The 22,158-nt window shown below is 44.9% G+C and overlaps 1 protein-coding gene across 2 annotated transcripts in view; it reads right to left on the bottom strand.

The window, feature by feature from the left end:
• The window catches only part of LOC106582957 (multiple epidermal growth factor-like domains protein 6), a 103,136-nt gene that overhangs the window by 4,895 nt on the left and 76,083 nt on the right, over positions 1-22,158 (bottom strand). For both annotated transcript variants that reach the window (XM_014166599.2, XM_014166600.2), the window contains 24 exons: positions 11,301-11,423; positions 9,747-9,872; positions 7,427-7,549; positions 7,189-7,311; positions 6,942-7,079; positions 6,430-6,552; positions 6,026-6,148; positions 5,607-5,783; positions 5,062-5,193; positions 4,773-4,901; positions 4,541-4,669; positions 4,126-4,260; positions 3,877-4,011; positions 3,636-3,761; positions 3,409-3,540; positions 2,886-3,014; positions 2,636-2,767; positions 2,363-2,491; positions 2,067-2,195; positions 1,776-1,904; positions 1,507-1,635; positions 570-698; positions 267-395; positions 38-166 (listed from right to left, as the gene is read on the bottom strand). In XM_014166599.2, the coding sequence (XP_014022074.2) occupies positions 38-166; positions 267-395; positions 570-698; positions 1,507-1,635; positions 1,776-1,904; positions 2,067-2,195; positions 2,363-2,491; positions 2,636-2,767; positions 2,886-3,014; positions 3,409-3,540; positions 3,636-3,761; positions 3,877-4,011; positions 4,126-4,260; positions 4,541-4,669; positions 4,773-4,901; positions 5,062-5,193; positions 5,607-5,783; positions 6,026-6,148; positions 6,430-6,552; positions 6,942-7,079; positions 7,189-7,311; positions 7,427-7,549; positions 9,747-9,872; positions 11,301-11,423 (3,138 nt within the window). The remainder of the gene's footprint in view (positions 1-37; positions 167-266; positions 396-569; positions 699-1,506; positions 1,636-1,775; positions 1,905-2,066; positions 2,196-2,362; positions 2,492-2,635; positions 2,768-2,885; positions 3,015-3,408; positions 3,541-3,635; positions 3,762-3,876; positions 4,012-4,125; positions 4,261-4,540; positions 4,670-4,772; positions 4,902-5,061; positions 5,194-5,606; positions 5,784-6,025; positions 6,149-6,429; positions 6,553-6,941; positions 7,080-7,188; positions 7,312-7,426; positions 7,550-9,746; positions 9,873-11,300; positions 11,424-22,158) is intronic.

Genomic DNA, 22,158 nt, shown 5'->3' with positions numbered 1-22,158 from the left:
CAGAAGAGATGGGCTGAGAGGTTTGTACAGGACTCACTCTGTTCACAGCCATTGCCAGTGAGTCCAGGGGGACAGCCACACTCCCCAGAGACATGGTGACAGGAAGTACCCTGGGGACAGGTGCAGCGTTGCACACAGCCCTTGCCATAGGTTCCAGGTAAACAGGCTGGTGGTAAAAAGGAGGGAGAGTCAAAATCCTAAACAGGTATGGCTAAAAATCCTTTCAGGGATAATAGAAAAAGTTGTTATCATTAAAAGTAGGCTACCTTTATCACAGTGGGGTCCCCTCCAACCTGGTGAACAGAGGCAGTGCCCGGTAACGTGGTGACATGGCGCTATATGCTCACACTGACAACTCTCCTCACAGCCAGCTCCAAACAGGCCTGACCCACAGGCTGCAGTGGAGGAAAAGGACAGAGGAGGAACTCAGAGACTGAATGTGACAACAACCTTCACTCACAAAAGGGCGCTGTGTTGAAGGTACAGCGGAAACCTGTGAATTAATTCACCTCACAACATGGATGATGACAAAGACAGTATATGTCCACTTCTCTGTCACTCTTTCTCACCTTTTTCACAGCGCTCTCCGACCCAGCCAGGACCACAGTTGCACTGCCCCGTCTGTCTGTCGCAGTGGCCCCCGTTCTCACACTGACACTGCTGCTGGCAGTCGGCCCCGAACCGCCCTGATACACACTCTGTAGCGCCAACACACCAACCCACCAACCCACCAACACACAGAGACATGGCAGGAAAGAACACAGGACATCGCATGTCAGAGCAGGCAAACCAACCACAGGCTAACATAGAAGCCTATGGTGTTTCTGCTGAGGACAGCAATACCTTCTCCAAACCCTGTGGTTTGACCTAGCAGAAAGTTGGCACTAGGTAACACTGCACCGGCAGCAGTATTAAAGGTTCCCTGTGCCTAGAGCAGGATGGTGAGTTTGGCATGGAGGACCTGTTGAGAAGTTTATATGGGCGCTGTGGGAGGATAGTGTGTGATGTAGAGTACATTGGGCTGGTGAACTGCAACGTCTGTGTGGAGTCTAGAGTGAGACGGTTACAGGGCAGACAGGAGACTGTGGGGTCTAGTAGACTGTCTGCGGTCTGAGGGGCAGCTCTGTCTCACACAGACAGCCAGGGAACAGCACTAGTCAAAAACAAATGAGTTAAACCAGGACAAATTAGGACTGAGACTAATTTGGTTCCTAAATCCAGAAAAACAAACCACAGGCCACTGTTCTAAATGGTTTCTAGCATTTAAGGTAATGTTATCCTTAAGCAGGCTGTCCAGATTCCTCCAGTCAGAGCCTTAATGGTTTTCCAGTGCCTGCATTTCTAGTAGAGCTGGTACTGAATGAGGATCATCCTGATTGGATAACGCTTTAGGTAAACAATCCCAGAACATGATGTGATATAGGTCTGAATAAGGCATGAGTAAGTAGGGTTAGCTAGGTTCATGGTGACTCTAAGCGTCTCTATGGCTCTTTCAGTACCACTCACCTAGCCCGCAGACTGCGCCCATCCACCCATTGGCACAGGTACATTGCCCACTGATTCGGTCACATTTGGCTCCATTCTGACACAGGCAGTGCTGACGGCATTCCGCCCCATAGAAGCCCACTGGGCATTCTGCGGAAAAAATGGTAGACCCACTACATTATGGTTTCTCTGTACAGAACTCATTCACTAACCTCTGTTCAAAGCAGTTGGACTCAAGCAATATTATTGTGCATAGCTAGTTAGGAGTACTACTCTAGTTCCACACTCACCCTGTGAGCAGCTGGGCCCTGTCCAGCCAGGTGTACAGACACACTGCCCGCTCGCCGGGTGGCAGTTGCCATTGTTATGGCAACCGCAGGTTTGGTTACAGCCCTCCCCATAGAAACCAGCCGGGCATGCTGCAAGGCAAAGATAAGAAACGGTTTACTTCCAAAGAATCAATCCTCAATCACACCAATGCAAAACACATATATGTAATATGTCTGGGATTTGAAATTGTTTCTATTACACAGGGTGCGTAGTGGACAAGCTCTTTGAAGCGTGGGATGTCCAATACTCACTCAGTTTGCAGGTAGGACCGATCCAACCAGCTGGACAAACACACGTCCCAGTGACATGGTTGCAGTGACCTCCATTCAGACAGACACACTTCTCCTGGCAGTCCAGCCCATAGAAGCCCTGGGGACAGGCTAAACAAACACACAGCGCCTGTACATCTCAGCAAACAATACAGCAGAATAACCCAATGATTCCAATAGGCTAATTGTACTGGATTATAGATACAGTTCAGGCTATGGTACGGTTATATAGTTTGGGTTGTAGGTTACGTTTTAGGGAGTTTGGGAGGTTCTCTTACGTTTCTCACAGAAGGTTCCAGTCCAGCCCACCAGGCAGGTGCATGCTCCACTGACATGGTCACATGAGCCCTTGTTGTCACACTGGCAGTGATGCCGACAGCCCAGACCAAAAGACCCCACTGGACACTCTGAGATGCAGAGAGCACACAACTACACTAGGGCTTGACAGCGACATGCTCTGAGACAGTACTGCAACTGCACAATAGCAATTTAAGAATGCAGACCCAAAAAGAAACAACCTACAAACAGATATTTTGCTTGAGGACTCATACCTTCATGGCATTGTGTCCCTGTGTAGCCGGCCTCACAGTTACACTGGCCCGTCACTGCGTCACAGCTCCCATCCCCATTCTTACAGTCACAGTTCTCAGCACAGTCCACTCCCCAGTGCCCAGAGTCACAGGCTGCCAAGGAAACAAACAAACAGGAGACCTTTTAATGAAATAGTTTAGATTCAGTGAGAGTAAGCTATTTTTTTATTTCTTTGGATTCATTTGAGACTCAATGCCACAACCGCTCTACCTTTCCTGCAGTTATGTCCTGCCCAGCCAGGGTTACAAGTACAACGGCCCGTGACAGGGTGGCAGCGCCCGCTGTTTTCACACACGCAGAGCAGCTGGCATCCAACACCAAACCGTCCTGTCGGACATGCTACAGCACACACACACACATGATAAAGCACTGTGAGCCAGAGAGTCACACACCCTCTACGAACATACTGTAAACACACATATTGCAATACCGTACAGTTTCCATGACGCTGGTTGAAATGACATACAAACATCAAAAGGCATTTAACAAGAACACCGTTGGTTATACAGGAAGAATATTTATCCTTCTGTGAAAACACAGCTGATGAGAACCTGGTTTATGACATGTCTGTGCCTCAGACAGAGGAGAATGTGGTGATGTTGGTGTTTTCATGACCCACTAGAAAGGCCTGCTCATCATGCATTTAACATCCCTTTCTAAAACTAGACCAAAACTACCACAAACTACCACAAATCTTCGATCACAGTTCTACCATTGATTCGCTCAAACTCACAGTTCTGACAGAGCCTGCCCATGTACCCAGGAGGACAGGAACATGTCCCGTTGTGTTTGTCACACACTCCTCCATTCTCACAGGCTGGACAGGCCTCACGGCAGCCCGCGCCCCAGGAACCCTCCACACACACTGCAGCACACAGCAAGAGCAAGAGTATGTGTAAAGCATCATCATCATTATCACAATGTTATGAATACTATAGTATCAACAGATTTTTTCCTTACAATTCTCACAGCGTTTTCCTGATGTTCCAGCAGGACACTGACACTGGCCACTCACTCTGTCACATGGAGCCCCTGAGCAGTCACAGGCATGAGGGCAGCCTGGCCCAAACCTCCCCTCTGGACAGGCTAGAGGAGAGGACAGAGACAGTGGTAGTCTTCCTAAAAGAAGTCACATTCAGTACTGTAAACTGACCAACATGACATGAAATGCATATCCCATGGGACCAACAGGACAACCTACCTTGATCACAGGTGTCTCCACGGAGACCAGCCGGGCACAGGCGTTGGCACTTCCCAGTCACATGATCACAAGACAATCCAAGCGGGCACTCACACTTGTTCTCACAGCCTGGGCCAAACGTGCCTGGGTCACACTCTGCGGTGGGAGAAGGGGACGTGATCAGGCATCACTCCGAGTTAAACACATAGAGCACTACAGCACTGCTGGAGATACTGTAGATAACTTATGGTCCCAGCAGCCAGCACTGACCTTCCCTGCATGCATTGCCTTGCCAACCGGGCTTGCAGACGCAGGTGCCATGGCGACGGTGACACTCTAGTGTGTTTTGTTGGACACAATGACACTCCTCTGAACAGCCCGGTCCAAAGGCCCACTTGGGACATGCTGGATTGGGAAGGAGGGAGATAACATGTAGAATACTGAATAAGAACTGAATGAATAAGGTGGTAGAGCATGGTGTTTGCAACGCCAGGGTTGTGGGTTCGATTCCCACGGGGGGCCAGCACAGAAATAAAATGTATGAAATTGTATGAAATGTATGCATTCACTACTGTAAGTCGCTCTGGATAAGAGTGTCTGCTAAATGACTAAAATGTAAATGTAAGTAATGAATATGAGTAGAGGTGAAAGGTGAGATGTGAGGGGTCAACATTGAGTGACTCACGTAGATGGCAGAACCTCCCGTAGAGTCCAGGGTCACACAGACAGGCTCCGTAGGTGCGGTGGCAGCGCCCGTTACAGGCGCAGTTACACTTCTTATTGCACTGTTTCCCATAGAAGCCCTTAGGACAGCCTACAGACAACAACGCATTGTTATCAGGCAACTGAACTTTTCAATAGAGTGAATAACTGAGAGAGTGTTTTTGTACAGTATCTGTTAACCAGTAGTTACTCACCATCCTGGCACATGTCTCCACTGACGCCAGGTGGGCAGCGACAGTTCCCATTAACAGGATCACAGGTGGCTCCGTTCATACACTTACAGGGAAATGAGCAGTTCTTGCCAAAGGATCCTTCAGGACAAGCTGTTAGGATAGGATAGAATAAAAGTTTATATATTTATCCATAATACAGAGATGTGTTGTTCCACAGAAAAACACACAGACATAAGATTGATAATCTACAGCTTTGTGAGTGCAGTTTGTTTACAGTCTGTGTGTGTGTTTGCTGTGAGCAGATACTGACTCTGGTTGCAGATGAGGCCTGTCCATCCATCGGGACAGTGACATCCATCTCTCCCTGGGCCACACAGCCCTCCGTTAGAACAGTCTTCACAGGTCAGACTGCAGTCATGGCCAAACGTGTTGTTCAGACACACTGCATACAAGACAAAGACAATATTGATTATCACATTTCAGAACCATATCTGGTTGTGGTTAGAGATTTGCCATCTTCAACTACATTCTTCCTAGCACCTCAACCCCAATGAGATGACCTTAAATACTACAATACTGATTACTGTTTTCACATTAATACATCAAGGAACACCACAAAACAGATCCCAAGACTCTCTGCCACAGCCCCCTGCCACAGTCTATAAGCTTCCCCATTACTACCCAGGTATGTAAAAAAAAAAATCTGCTAACCAATTTGCCACCTGCTGTGGGGTATTTCATTGCCCAGTAACTAGTAATTAAATAAGGAGGTCTTACGGTTTACCTCCTGTTGCTCAGACACAGAGCTAATCAGATACAGGACCATAGTGTGTGTGTTTGTGTTCAGAGGCTCACCAAATTTCTCTGCCAACATGCTCTCAGCCAGCAGCTCTCCAGCGTCGTCATCCTCATAGTCATCATAGCGCTCCAGGGGCTGGTTGTAGTCCTGCAGTAGGGTGAGCTGAGGCTGAGGCAGGGGCCCCACGGCATCCTGGCCCCCACTATACAGGGCCTCAACTGTATTCTCCAGTGCTGCAGAAGAGAGAGAGAGAGAGAGAGAGAGAGAGAGAGAGAGAGAGAGAGAGAGAGAGAGAGAGAGAGAGAGAGAGAGAGAGAGAGAGAGAGAGAGAAAGAAAGAAAGAAAGAGGGATTAAGAGAGCAAGAGAGAGAGCCAGAGAGGGAGGAGATTGTATAAGGGTAAAAGGTCCAAGTGGGACATGATGATGGTGGTGTGGCTCTAAGCAACAACATCTCATTTGATTGGTGGAACTCACGTTCACAGGAGTGCCGGTCCTCGTCCAGACGAAAGCCTCTGCGGCAGAAACACTGGAAGGAGCCGGCGGTGTTCTGGCACGTGTGATCACAGCCACCGTTAGCCGCCAGACACTCATCCACATCTACACAACACACACACACAGTCCAGTCACTTTACAAAAACACTGCTCCTCAGTCAGGTAAATTGATATAAATAGCCAAAATCACTGACATTTAGCTCTGAATCAATGTTCTTATGTAATAAACAATGTACAGCAAACCAAAAGATACAAACATAATTCTAATATTACAGCCTCATATATACACATATGAGTTCAACTGGAAGCAATCCAGGTTCAACAATTATTGTATAATGAGTGCCCCACTAAATCACTATCCTGAGGTTTTAGAGGGGAGAACATACCATCACAGCTACATCCATCTGAGTTGAGGCGGTATCCCGCTGTGCAGTAGCACTCATAGCCCCCAGGGTAGTTGGTACAGTCCTGCTTGCAGCAGGAGCTTCCCACTCCACACTCGTCCAGGTCTGCCAAACAAAACACACAATAAAAAGCATCACTGGGAGAATCATGATATTGGGATATGTTTTGTATTAAACTGATCTGAAGGCTTGAGGTTAGTCTCAAGACTGGTAAAGGTTAGCCTCTAGACTGACTGGTAAAGATTAGTCTCTAGACTGACTGGTAAAGATTAGTCTCTAGACTGAATGGTAAAGATTCGTCTCTAGACTGACTGGTAAAGGTTAGTCTCTAGACTGAATGGTAAAGGTTAGTCTCTAGACTGACTGGTAAAGGTTAGTCTCTAGACTGAATGGTAAAGGTTAGTCTCTAGACTGACTGGTAAAGGTTAGTCTCTAGACTGAATGGTAAAGTTTAGTCTCTAGACTGACTGGTGAAGGTTAGTCTCTAGACTGACCAACACAGGTCTTGAGGTCCTCCTCCAGTCGGTAACCCTGGTTACAGCTACAGACAGGGCCGCCGGTGGAGTGCTGGCAGTGATGGGAGCAGCCTCCGTTGTTGCTCTCACAGCTGTTGACAATCTCCATCTCAATTCCTGTCACACAGAAACACATGAGATGACACTCCCATTACTTCTGGTTGAGATATTTCAGATCATGTCAAATAATGAAAGAGATTGAGATGATTATAGGAGCCAAACTCACGATAGCATTGGCGTCCGTCTGCTCCCATCTCGTAGGCAGTGTCACACACACAGGCGAAGGAGCCCAGGGTGTTGTGGCAGCCATGAGCACAGCCCGTCTGCTCCGACTCACACTCATCAATATCTGGGACAGATAAACAAAGTGTCTATACAGATCTATACTAGAACTTAAATACAGAGACATGATTGGCCCTGTATGAACAGTAGTGCAGTAATCAAAAGACGGACATCTTTTTTACCATCACAGGTCTTCCTGTCCTCTGCCAGCTTGTACCCATTTCTACATTCACAGTGGGCCTTGCCACGATCAACAAGACAGTCATGCTGGCAGCCACCATTCTTATCTAGACATGGATTCTCCACTGTAACACAGGAGACAACGATTACAAACAGTGTTGAATTTTTTTGAGGACATTCATCTAAAATGCAGAGGTACATCTCATACAGTATACTGAACAAATACATACTGACATAACCACTCAAGACAAAGGCCCAACTACACTGGGATGAGTATTTTTCTGCATAGTTGTGCCTGCAGAAATTAGAGAAAGCTGGTCCTGGCCAACCATTACAGCGTAAAAACGTCTAAAAGACAGTTCTTATTGTAAAATCATAATCCTACCTCCCTGAGAGAGAGAGAGAAAGAGAGCGAGAGAGAGAGAGAGAGAGAGAGAGAGAGAGAGAGAGAGAGAGAGAGAGAAAGAGAGAGAGAGAGAGAAAGGAGGACTCTGCTGCCCAGACAATCCATGGCTGAGCTTTGTGTTGCCAGAGTACAATGTGAACTAATGTTGAGGGAAAACATGAAAGATGAGTGAACACTTCAAATTAGGGTCTGATTCACAACAATGTAATGTCTCATCTCCTGAATGGAAGGAAGTCAAACTTAGACATCCTGTTGGACATTAATTATTGGCAGCTATGAATGTACAGTGTTAAGACAAACCCTTGGACCTAAAGGACACCTTGGATTCTGAAATACCCTTCCCCTAACACTATAAAAAATGGCTTGTTGGCGCCCCCCCTTGGGTTGTGCTGTGGCGAAGATCTTTGTGGGCTATACTCGGCCTTGTCTCAGGATGGTAAGTTGGTGGTTGAAGGTATCCCTCTAGTGGTGTGGGGGCTGTGCTTTGGCAAAGTGGGTGGGGTTATATCCTTCCTGTTTGGCCCTGTCCGGGGGTATCGTCAGATGGGGCCACAGTGTCTCCTGACCCCTCCTGTCTCAGCCTCCAGTATTTATGCTGCAGTAGTTTATGTGTCGGGGGGCTAGGGTCAGTCTGTTATATCTGGAGTATTTCTCCTGTCTTATCCGGTGTCCTGTGTGAATTTAAGTATGCTCTCTCTAATTTTCTCTTTCTCTCTTTCTCTCTCTCGGAGGACCTGAGCCCTAGGACCATGCCTCAGGACCACCTGACATGATGACTCCTTGCTGTCCCCAGTCCACCTAGCCGTGCTGCTGCTCCAGTTTCAACTGTTCTGCCTGCGGCTATGGAACCCTGACCTGTTCACCGGACGTGCTACCTGTCCCAGACCTGCTGTTTTCAACTCTCTAGAGACAGCAGGAGCGGTAGAGATACTCTCAATGATCGGCTATGAAAAGCCAACTGACATTTACTCTTGAGGTGCTGACTTGTTGCACCCTCGACAACTGTGAATATCATTATTTGACCATGCTGGTCATTTATGAACATTTGAACATCTTGGCCATGTGCTGTTATAATCTCCCCCCGGCACAGCCAGAAGAGGACTGGCCACCCCTCATAGCCTGGTTCCTCTCTAGGTTTCTTCCTAGGTTTTGGCCTTTCTAGGGAGTTTTTCCTAGCCACTGTGCTTCTACACCTGCATTGCTTGCTGTTTGGGGTTTTAGGCTGGGTTTCTGTACAGCACTTTGAGATATCAGCTGATGTAAGAAGGGCTATATAAATAAATTTGATTTGATTTGATTTGTATCTTGCCTACACTCTCCCCTCTCCATCCATCCATCACATTGCTATTTGGGACTGGCATAGTTACAGCTTGAAGCTCCTCCAAGTATGGTTATCCGTCTTTATATCTAGCTGCCTCTCTGGGTTACACGTCACGATTAGTTTAATGTCTGTATCAGGCTACTGTCTCTTTTAGCTGCCTGTCATTCAACATGCACTGAAAGCTGCTCTCTGTGTATGCACTCATGATTACCTCAGCCAAAGATTATGATCAGTAATGTAGCCCATATTTGTGGTGAAAAAGAGAAAACCACATGTTTTGTGACTTCACAGCCTGTCAACTTGCCCACTCTGCAGTCTTTCTACTAAACGTACTTCATCTGCAGTTTCCCATGTCAACCCTGAAGCCCAACGGCACACTGGGAGAAGGAAAGGAAACCTCATGTAATGTGACATGGGAGCTTATTTCTTATTTGTTTGTAATTGGTCAAAAGGTTGTTTTCTCACAAATGACTTCACCTTGAGGGTACTTCAGTATTTGGCAGGTGCTTGGATATATTTAATCACCTGTGAGAGAGTGTGCATGTGCTGTCAGGTGCACAGTAGTGTGCAACGGCCAGTGGATGAGGATACTCACATTTGCAGTGCTTGCCATCCTCAGCCAGCACATATTTGGCTCTACAGTGGCAGCGGAAGGCAGCAAGGGACTGCTGTACACAGAAATGCTCACATCCTCCATTACTGATTCCACATGATTGGATAGCTGGACACAGACAGACAGACAATACATTTTTAGAATACATTTTGAGAGAGGGCACTGTAAACTGTTCCTGAGTTCCTTTTCAGTTTTGAAATGTATTCTTTCAGATATAAATCTGAATGGAGCGAGGCTTCTACCCTACTCTACCTCTACTCTGTGTCCTTTGCTGTTTCTGAAAGGGTGCGAGCTCAGAAGTGTTACCAACACAAACACTGTGCTAAATACCTCAGTGAATTGTTCTGCTCTGACCGATTAAAGATCCATCATCATGCCTGTAGGGCCAATAATCACATAGACAGCAGATGGAAGGTCGTCAATGGCGGAGGACACTCCTCCTGAGCTGATGAGGTGAAGCCAGAGAGCCAGCACACTGACTGATCTCTGCTTTTTACATGTCTCTTTCTCTCTCAGTTAGCCACAGTATCTCTGGATGAAAACACCAGGTCCAGCCTCTGATTGACCTCCTCCTCTAATGGTGTTTTGATAATCTGACTGACTGGACACTTTATGCATCCACATACTCTCCTTGTTAGGACTGACCTCTCCAGTCAATCCATATGCTGGATATAAAAAAATAACTGATATGTTGAATTGATATGGGAAGACATCTGGTGTTCCTTTCCTCTACTGCCTCTGTGGCTACTAGTATGCATCTCTCTCTCTCTCTCTCTCTCTCTCTCTCTGTCTCTCTCTCTCTCTCTCTCTCTCTCGCTCTCTCGCTCTCTGTCTCTCTCTCTCTCTCTCTCTCTCTCTCTCGCTCTGTCTCTCTCTCTCTCTCTGTCTCTCTCTCTCTCTCTCTCTCTCTCTCGCTCTCGTTCTCTCTCTCACTCTCTCTCTCAGCCAGTGGTACAGCACAGTTCCCAGATCGCCGTCAAGAGAACGATATGCAACCTCACAGATAAGCATCAACCCTGAGACAGTCCACTTGAGCACTGTGATTATTAGTGCAATCAGTCATTATCATCACACCACAGCCGTCACACAACAGGTAGTCAGTGACACCAGGGTCCTCCTCTCTATCCTCTCTAATATCATATACATTGTCTTAAAGCCAAGAAAAGCAGCATACACTTCCATTCTAAACGTCAAATATGACGCTCTGTATACATTCCTTGCTGTGCAAGTTGAGACTGAGCAAGATGATCTTTTCAACTGAACTGAGACCTTTCTATACTGTAGTCGGATTCAGAGGGGTTGGGCTAAATGCGGAAGACACATTTCAGTTGAATGCATTCAGTTGTACAACTGACTATGTATCACCTTTCCTTTCCCTTTCATGAGGACTATACTTACTCATACCTCGACCTTGGGATTTCCAAAAGCTTCCACTGACTTGAATGACACAATATGTTTGTGGTTTATATATCATGATGATGATGCGTGACATAGGGTTATCAGGTTCATGGGCCGCTGGTTGCTAATATTACTCACCAATGCAGGTGCGTCCATCCACATGGAGTCGAGAGCCTGGGTTACATTCACAGTGATAGGAGCCCCTGGAGTTCACGCAACCGTGCTGGCAGCCCCCGTTGTGGACCTGGCACTCATCAATATCTGCAGGGCATGCACCACACGCGCACACGCGCACACGTGCACACACACACACACACACACTAATTAGAGCAATTGTCCTAAATGCTGTCTCATTATCAGCAAAGTACTCCTGGAGAGTAAACTCCAGAAAGATTCCATTATCTGAAACGGGAATTTAAACACAGCTTTAGGAGAAAGATATGCTCCTCTAAGAAGGAGGAGGAAGATGGATGAGGGTACAGATCCTCCGCCAGTGCATCAGTGCCCAAACAAATCCTCCATGTGTAACAACTACTGAACATTTAAATCCCCCACAAAACTCCTTTACTCACTCTCTCAGTCTCAGGGGCATGGCTCATGTAAGGGTCAAAGGTAATCCAAAAAGTGTAGGCCAGACCCACAGCGAGATCAGAGGTGACCCGTTCTGTTTTTTACTAGTAACATTCTGTCTGTCACCATCAACACGGCAATTAAGACATTAATCCCCATGAGACACTCAACAAGAAAATACAGTACATCAAACTGTTGAAAACATTCCCAGTTCACACGTTACTTATTGCTCCCTCGCTCTCTCTCTTTCTCTCTCTCTCTCGCTCTCTCTCTCTCCCTAACACGCAAGCATGCACACATGCACACACACACACATAATATATCTGCAGTGTTCAGGTCTAGTACAGTAATTATATCAGGGATGTGAATCACTATGATGTATTTTGGGTTGTCAGCATATTGAACCGTTAAAAGGTGAGTGTGAACAGTTTTTGGCCACGCTGACTGTCTGTAACATAAATAACACACCATAAAATAGCTGATGGCTGGTGCCAGCTTAAATAACTGCAGAGTGAGTTATGAGCTGCTCAGATGAGTTCAGTAAGTCCACTCACAAAGCATTTATTTTCAAAAAGAAACTATTTCAAGAATTCAGCTGTACCTCTGTGAAAAAAACTAAAGGAAAGAAAGGAAGACAGTTTCTGTAACGTTACCCCCTCCCATTGTTTGCTTCTTATTATGTCATTGTGTTGTGCCTTGCATTGTGAACATTATGCAATTGTGAAATCATGTGTTATGCACTGAAGGCAATTCGAGTTGTAATATTCAGCAATAATGAAGATTCATCACACATAAAATCCTGCATAACAACAAAAGACTCCTCAATCAGAACAATAATGTACCCATTGTGGCTAATGTCAATACACTGTCATGCTGGCACATCCTCTTTTACAATGGTAACTTAACCTCTCTTGGGTAGGGGGCAGTATTTTCACAGCCGGAAGTAAAACGTACCCAGATTAAACGGCCTACTACTCGGGCCCAGGAACTACAATATGCATATCATTAGTATTGTGATAGAAAACACTCTGAAGTTTCTAAAACTGTTTGAATGATGTCTGTGAGTATAACAGAATTCATATGGCAGGCAAAAACTTGAGAAAAATCTAACCAGGAAGTGTGAAATCTGGTGCTTGTAGTCCTTTCAAGTCATTGCCTATCGAACACACAGTGACTTAGGGTTCATTTTGCACTTCCTAAGGCTTCCACTAGATGTCAACAATCTTTAGAAATTTTTTGAGGCGTCTATGGTGAACAGAGAGCGAACAGAGGAAGTTGGAAGTTGTTGACTCAGGTAAGGACATGAGTTCATTGGCGCTCGTTCACGTGAGGGGTCGCTGTGTTCCAAAACGTTTTTCAAGACACTGGAATCGTTCGGTTGGAATATTATTGAAGTTCTAAGTTAAAAAGGCCCTAAAGATTGATGCTATACAACGTTTGACATGTTTGAACGAACGTAAATATAACTGTTTTTGACTTTTCATCGTGACATTTTGGCCGCGCTTCCTACACTTGGAGTAGCTTACTGAACACGCAAACAACAAGGAGCTACTTGGACATAAATTATGGACCAGTGTCGGCCATTCCAGTTTCCTGTTTCCGGTCACAACTTGCAGACTTGTTTATGCTACCGTGCGTTTTGTTGCCGATCTTACTTTGCTACCTGACGGTTTTTTACTTTTTCATTACCGTATATTTTTACTTTTTCCCTCACTCAACTTTTTTCATTCAACTTTTTCACCCCGGAGGTTTTATCTGGACATGGTTCGTCAGGACTTCAAACAGCCGAAGCTAAGTAACATTAACATGATGCCTTCTAATTGCAGTTGTTGTACTTATAATATACAGGAGAACGATCGCCTTACGGCAAGGATAGCTGTGCTGCAAGCCCAGCTTCAGACGCGATCGTTAGGCAAGGGTAATTTCAGTGTAGGAAAGGATGAAACAGCGTCTGTGCCACCAGTAAGTACAGATAGTAACGTTAGTATAAACCCCTCGCACGGTCCCCGCAGCCGGACATCTTTCTCATGGCTTCTGGAGGGAAACGCTGTAGGAATGCTCAACCGGTGTCGCTTATTCAGCCGACAGAAACTTTCAACCGGTTCTCCCCATTAAGCGAGTCGGAGTCGGAGGCCGAGACTTCTCTGGTCTCTACTCCTCCTGTTGTGGGGTCTGAGACGCCGACGGCTCCCACCATTAGCTCTGACAAATTGAAAACCCTAGTCATTGGCGACTCCATTACCCGCAGTATTAGACTTAAAACTAATCATCCAGCGATCATACACTGTTTACCAGGGGGCAGGGCTACCGACGTTAAGGCTAATCTAAAGACGGTGCTGGCTAAAGCTAAAACTGGCGAGTGTAGAGAGTATAGAGATATTGTTATCCACGTCGGCACCAACGATGTTAGGATGAAACAGTCAGAGGTCACCAAGCGCAACATAGCTTCAGCGTGTAAATCAGCTAGAAAGATGTGTCGGCATCGATTAACCTGTTAGGGCTAGGGGGCAGTATTTGCACGGCTTGATAAAAAAAATGTACCCGATTTAATCTGGTTACTAATCCTACCCAGTAACTAGAATATGCATATACTTATTATATATGGATAGAAAACACTCTAAAGTTTCTAAAACTGTTTGAATGGTGTCTGTGAGTATAACAGAACTCATTTGGCAGGCAAAACCCTGAGACATTTTCTGACAGGAAGTGGATACCTGATGTGTTGTATTACCTTTAAACCTATGCCATTGAAAAACACAGGGGCTGAGGAATATTTTGGCACTTCCTATTGCTTCCACTAGATGTCACCAGCCTTTACAAAGTGTTTTGAGTCTTCTGGAGGGAGATCTGACCGAACAAGAGCCATGGAACGATGATGGCCCATTAGACACCTGGCGCGAGTTCATGTTGGGTACCCTCGTTCCAATACGTTATAAAAGAGAATGCATTCGTCCACATTGAATATTATTCATGTTCTGGTTAAAAAAGGCCCTAATGATTTATGCTATACAACGTTTGACATGTTTGAACGAACGTAAATATATTTTTTCCCCTCGTTCATGAAGTGAAGTCCGGCTGGCTTAGATCATGTGCTAACAAGACGGAGATTTTTGGACATAAATGATGAGCTTTTTTGAACAAAACTACATTCGTTATGGACCTGTGATACCTGGAAGTGACATCTGATGAAGAGAATCAAAGGTAATGGATTATTTACATAGTATTTTCGATTTTAGATCTCCCCAACATGACGTCTAGTCTGTATCGCAACGCGTATTTTTCTGGGCGCAGTGCTCAGATTATTGCAAAGTGTGATTTCCCAGTAAGGTTATTTTTAAATCTGGCAAGTTGATTGCGTTCAAGAGATGTAAATCTATAATTCTTTAAATGACAATATAATATTTTACCAATGTTTTCTAATTTTAATTATTTAATTTGTGGTGCTGACTTGACTGCCGGTTATTGGAGGGAAACGATTTCCTCAACATCAATGCCATAGTAAAACGCTGTTTTTGGATATAAATATGAACTTGATAGAACTAAAAATGCATGCATTGTCTAACATAATGTCCTAGGAGTGTCATCTGATGGAGATTGTAAAAGGTCAGTGCATCATTTTAGCTGGTTTTATGGTTTTGGTGACCCTGTCTTTGAATTGACAAAACATTACACACAACTCTTGTAAATGTACTGTCCTAACATACTCTAAATTTATGCTTTCGCCATAAAACCTTTTTGAAATCGTGAAACGTGGTTAGATTAAGGAGATGTTTATCTTTCAAAGGGTGTAAAATAGTTGTATGTTTGAAAAATTTGAATTTTGACATTTATTTGGATTCAAATTTGCCGCTCTTGAAATGCACCTGCTGTTGATGGAGTGCACCACGGGTGGGACGCTTGCGTCCCACCTAGCCCATAGAGGTTAATTGTCTCTGGCCCCCTCCCAGTTAGGGGGAGTGATGAGCTCTACAGCAGAGTCTCACAACTCAATCGCTGGTTGAAAACTGTTTTCTGCCCCTCCCAAAAGATAGAATTTGTAGATAATTGGCCCTCTTTCTGGGACTCACCCACAAACAGGACCAAGCCTGGCCTGTTGAGGAGTGACGGACTCCATCCTAGCTGGAGGGGTGCTCTCATCTTATCTACGAACATAGACAGGGCTCTAACTCCTCTAGCTCCACAATGAAATAGGGTGCAGGCCAGGCAGCAGGCTGTTAGCCAGCCTGCCAGCTTAGTGGAGTCTGCCACTAGCACAGTCAGCGTAGTCAGCTCAGCTTTCCCCATTGAGACCGTGTCTGTGCCTCGATCTAGGTTGGGCAAAATTAAAAATGGCGGTGATCGCTTTAGCAATCTCACTAGTATAAAGACCTCCTCCATTCCTGCCATTATTGAAAGAGATTGTGATACCTCACATCTCAAAATTGGGTTACTTAATGTTAGATCCCTCACTTCCAAGGCAGTTATAGTCAATGAACTAATCACTGATAATAATCTTGATGTGATTGGCCTGACTGAAACATGGCTTAAGCCTGATGAATTTACTGTGTTAAATGAGGCCTCACCCCCTGGTTACACTAGTGACCATACCCCCGTGCATCCGGCAAAGGCGGAGGTGTTGCTAACATTTACGATAGCAAATTTCAATTTACAAAAAAAAAAACAATGACGTTTTCGTCTTTTGAGCTTCTAGTCATGAAATCTATGCAGCCTACTCAATCACTTTTTATAGCTACTGTTTACAGGCCTCCTGGGCCATATGCAGTGTTCCTCACTGAGTTCCCTGAATTCCTATCGGATCTTGTAGTCATAGCAGATAATATTCTAATTTTTGGTGACTTTAACATTCACATGGAAAAGTCCACAGACCCACTCCGAAAGGCTTTCGGAGCCATTATCGACTCAGTGGGTTTTGTCCAACATGTCTCTGGACCTACTCACTGCCACAGTCATACTCTGGACCTAGTTTTGTCCCATGGAATAAATGTTGTGGATCTAAATGTTTTTCCTCATAATCCTGGACTATCGGACCACCATTTTATTACGTTTGCAATTGCAACAAATAATCTGCTCAGACCCCAACCAAGGAGCATTAAAAGTCGTGCTATAAATTCTCAGACAACCCAAAGATTCCTTGATGCCCTTCCAGACTGCCTCTGCCTACCCAAGGACGTCAGAGGACAAAAATCAGTTAACCACCTAACCGAGGAACTCAATTTAACCTTGCGCAATACCCTAGATGCAGTTGCACCCCTAAAAACTAAAAACATCTGTCATAAGAAACTAGCTCCCTGGTATACAGAAAATACACGAGCTCTGAAGAAAGCTTCCAGAAAATTGGAACGGAAATGGCGCCACACCAAACTGGAAGTCTTCCGACTAGCTTGGAAAGACAGTACCGTGCAGTATCGAAGAGCCCTTACTGCTGCTCGATCATCCTATTTTTCCAACTTAATTGAGGAAAATAAGAACAATCCGAAATTTCTTTTTGATACTGTCGCAAAGCTAACTAAAAAGCAGCCTTCGCAAATGGAGGATGGCTTTCACTTCAGCAGTAATACATTTATGAACTTCTTTGAGGAAAAGATCATGATCATTAGAAAGCAAATTACAGACTCCTCTTTAAATCTGGGTATTCCTCCAAAGCTCCATTGTCCTGAGTCTACACAACTCTGCCAGGACCTAGGATCAAGGGAGATACTAAAGTGTTTTAGTACTATATCTCTTGACGCAATGATGAAAATAATCATGGCCTCCAAACCCTCAAGCTGCATACTGGACCCTATTCCAACTAAACTACTGAAAGAGCTGCTTCCTGTGCTTGGCCCTCCTATGTTGAACATAATAAACGTCTCTCTATCCACCGGATGTGTACCAAGCTCACTAAAAGTGGCAGTAATAAAGCCTCTCTTGAAAAAGCCGAATCTTGATCCAGAAATTATAAAAAAATATCGGCCTATATCGAATCTTCCATTCCTCTCAAAAATTTTAGAAAAAGCTGTTGCACAGCAACTCACTGCCTTCCTGAAGACAAACAATGTATACGAAACGCTTCAGTCTGGTTTTAGACCCCATCATAGCACTGAGACTGCACTTGTGAAGGTGGTAAATGACCTTTTAATGACGTCAGACCGAGGCTCTGCATCTGTCCTCGTGCTCCTAGATCTTAGTGCCGCTTTTGATACCATCGATCACCACATTCTTTTGGAGAGATTGGAAACCCAAATTGGTCTACATGGACAAGTTCTGGCCTGGTTTAGATCTTATCTGTCGGAAAGATATCAGTTTGTCTCTGTGAATGGTTTGTCCTCTGACAAATCAATTGTAAATTTCGGTGTTCCTCAAGGTTCCGTTTTAGGACCACTATTGTTTCCACTATATATTTTACCTCTTGGGGATGTCATTCGAAAACATAATGTTAAATTTCACTGCTATGTGGACGACACACAGCTGTACATTTCAATGAAACATGGTGAAGCCCCAAAATTGCCCTCGCTAGAAGCCTGTGTTTCAGACATAAAGAAGTGGATGGCTGCAAACTTTCTACTTTTAAACTCGGACAAAACAGAGATGCTTGTTCTAGGTCACAAGAAACAAAGAGATCTTCTGTTGAATCTGACAATTAATCTGGATGGTTGTACAGTCGTCTCAAATAAAACTGTGAAGGACCTCGGCGTTACTCTGGACCCTGATCTCTCTTTTGAAGAACATATCAAGACTGTTTCAAGGACAGCTTTTTTCCATCTACGTAACATTGCAAAAATCAGAAATTTTCTGTCCAAAAATGACGCAGAAAAATTAATCCATGCTTTTGTTACTTCTAGGCTGGACTACTGCAATGCTCTACTTTCCGGCTACCCGGATAAAGCACTAAATAAACTTCAGTTAGTGCTAAATACGGCTGCTAGAATCCTGACTAGAACCAAAAAATTTGATCATATTACTCCAGTGCTAGCCTCCCTACACTGGCTTCCTGTTAAGGCAAGGGCTGATTTCAAGGTTTTACTGCTAACCTACAAAGCATTACATGGGCTTGCTCCTACCTATCTTTCCGATTTGGTCCTGCCGTACATACCTACACGTACGCTACGGTCACAAGACGCAGGCCTCCTAATTGTCCCTAGAATTTCTAAGCAAACGGCTGGAGGTAGGGCTTTCTCCTATAGAGCTCCATTTTTATGGAATGGTCTGCCTACCAATGTGAGAGACGCAGACTCAGTCTCAACCTTTAAGTCTTTACTGAAGACTTATCTCTTCAGTAGGTCCTATGATTAAGTATAGTCTGGCCCAGGAGTGTGAAGGTGAACGGAAAGGCTGGAGCAACGAACCGCCCTTGCTGTCTCTGCCTTGCCGGTTCCCCTTTCCACTGGGATTCTCTGCCTCTAACCCTTTTACAGGGGCTGAGTCACTGGCCTACTGGTGTTCTTCCATGCCGTCCATGGGAGGGGTGCGTCACTTGAGTGGGTTGAGTCACTGACGTGGTCTTCCTGTCTGGGTTGGCGCCCCCCCCTTTGGGTTGTGCCATGGCGGAGATCGTTGTGGGTTATACTCGGCCTTGTCTTAGGACGGTAAGTTGGTGGTTGGAGACATCCCTCTAGTGGTGTGGGGGCTGTGCTTTGGCAAAGTGGGTGGGGTTATATCCTGCCTGTTTGGCCCTGTCCGGGGGTATCATCAGATGGGGCCACAGTGTCTTCTGATCCCTCCTGTCTCAGCCTCCAGTATTTATGCTGCAGTAGTTTATGTGTCGGGGGCTAGGGTCAGTCTGTTACATCTGGAGTATTTCTCTTGTCTTATCCGGTGTCCTGTGTGTATTTAAATATGCTCTCTCTAATTCTCTCTTTCTCTCTTTCTGTCTTTCTCTCGGAGGACCTGAGCCCTAGGACCATGCCTCAGGACTACCTGGTATGATGACTCCTTGCTGTCCCCAGTCCACCTGGCCGTGCTGCTGCTCCAGTTTCAACTGTTCTGCCTGCGGCTATGGAACCCTGACCTGTTCACCGGACGTGCTTGTTGCACCCTCGACAACTACTATGATTATTATTATTTGACCATGCTGGTCATTTATGAACATTTTAACATTTTAACATCTTGACCATGTTCTGTTATAATATCCACCCTGCACAGCCAGAAGAGGACTGGCCACCCCTCATAGCCTGGTTCCTCTCTAGGTTTCTTCCTAGGTTTTTGGCCTTTCTAGGGAGTTTTTCCTAGGGAGTTTTTCCTAGCCACCGTGCTTCTTTCACATGCTTTGCTTGCTGTTTGGGGTTTTAGGCTGGGTTTCTGTACAGCACTTTGAGAATATCAGCTGATGTACGAAGGGCTATATAAAAATAAATTTGATTTGATTTGACTTTATTGAACAAAACAACATTTATTGTGGACCTGGGATTCCTGGAAGTGCCTTCTGATGAAGATCATCAAAGGTAAGTGAATATTTCTAATGCTATTTATGATTTTAGATGACTCCAAAATGGCGGGTATCTGTATTGCTTGATGTCTTTTTCTGAGCGCAGTACTCAGATTATTGCAAAGTGTGCTTTCCCCGTGAAGCTTCTTTGAAATCTGTCACAGCGGTTGCATAAAGGAGATGTTCATCTATAATTCTTTGAATAACAGTTTAATATTTTATCAACGTTTATGATGAGTATTTTTGTAAATTGTTGTGCTGATTCACCGGAGGTATTGGAGCCAAAATATTTTCTGAACATCACGCGGCAATGTAAAATGCTATTTTTGGATATAAATATGAACTTGATCGAAGAAAAAATGCATGTATTGTGTAACATGATGTCCTAGGAGTGTCATCTGATGAAGATCGTCAAAGGTTAGTGCATCATTTTAGCTGGTTTTCTGGTTTTTGTGACGCCTGTCCTTGCTAGGAAAATGGCTGTGTGGTTTTTCTTGGGTTGAAACTGTCCTAACATAATCTAACTTTATGCTTTCGCCGTAAAGCCTTTTTGAAATCGGACAATGTGGTTACATTAAGGAGACGTATATCTTTAAAATGGTGTAAAATAGTTGTATGTTTGAGAACTTTGAATTATGACATTTTGTGGTTTTGAATTTGGCACTCTGATTTTTCACTGGCTGTTGAATAGTGTGAACCGTGGGTCCCACCTCCCCAAGAGAGGTTAACTGTGCCTAACATGATCAAGTGTTCTCTTTTCATGCACTTGGAGCCATGGAGGAGGAGATGAGATCCAGAGAGACAGTACCAGAAGGAGAGAGCCCTCCCCTTCCAAAGCCCTGCCTGGTGGCACGCTATGAGGGATCTGGACTGGTACAGCTGTGCTCCATCGCCATCATTACACGCTAACCCAGAGCTGTCTGTCTTACATGAAAGCAGATAGAAGGACACACAAACAACCTGTGACCACCTCCAGAACAGCAATGATCACAGTGGGCCTGGGATTCCGGGAGGGAACAGCAGCCCTCCCCTGGGGATACAGTACCCACACAATGGAGAGGGAGATATTATGTATATTTCTCCTTGGCTTTGCTGCTTGTAAGAGATCAGATATAAATACTGTATATTCAGAACCACATTTTATCCAAGCCATAGTGTGCACTGTGCAGTGGGTTAGAGAAGCATGCAACTATATCAGTCCTTACTGTACTGTACATCCTACACTACCAGAATTCCTCATCTCTAGTTCTGTCTATAGATGAACCCATCCACTCCCATTGGAGACACCTCAGACAACGGAGTTCCCACATCTTTTACGATGGTGTTTTGGGAGAGAGTACATGCCCTACACATTACACCAATTCAGCTCCAAACTGCTGCCAAACTTCAGCTCGGTTCCATTCAGGAAAGCTGGCAGGCATACTGTAGGAGTGCTCTCTTTTCCGTCCAAGCAGCATGCTTTTGTTTGGTTTTGGTTTTTAATGAAATCACTCCAAAGATGTGGAGCTCTTTCCCGATGGACTATAGCGCACTATAAAAGCCTTCCAGGCTGGTTTCCATGTCTAAAACATGACCCCACAGAGAATGGAGCCAAAGCCTCAGCTGCCACTGGCTTACAGCAGCCATTAGGCCAGTACCCACCACAGCCTTGATCACACTGTTGTCTTTCCTCTTCATGGAAAAAAAACTGTTTGGGATTTTTCCATCATTTCTGCAATCAAGCATGAAATCTACATGGTTTGTAGCTGATTCTCAGTTCTGTGATATTAATCAAAAGCAATAAACTAGATGGTAATTATCCATTAACAAAAATTGGTGGGACTTGCTTTAACTCTTTACAAGTAGTTTTGTGGTAGTGGAAGAAGTTTTAAAGGTGCCATTCCCTTTACGTTTTTGTCTATGACGTGTTGTTGAGAAAAGTGATCAAAGTACCCGATTAGTGTCAAATGTCACAATTTTTACTTTGTTTAATGATTAGAATGTGCTCCCCGATTATTGTTATTTGAAAGTTCTAATAAGTTC

This window comes from Salmo salar, chromosome ssa22 (genome assembly GCF_905237065.1).
Source record: "Salmo salar chromosome ssa22, Ssal_v3.1, whole genome shotgun sequence".
Classification (NCBI taxonomy): Eukaryota; Metazoa; Chordata; class Actinopteri; order Salmoniformes; family Salmonidae; genus Salmo; species Salmo salar.
This window is presented reverse-complemented; position numbering and strand designations above follow the sequence as displayed.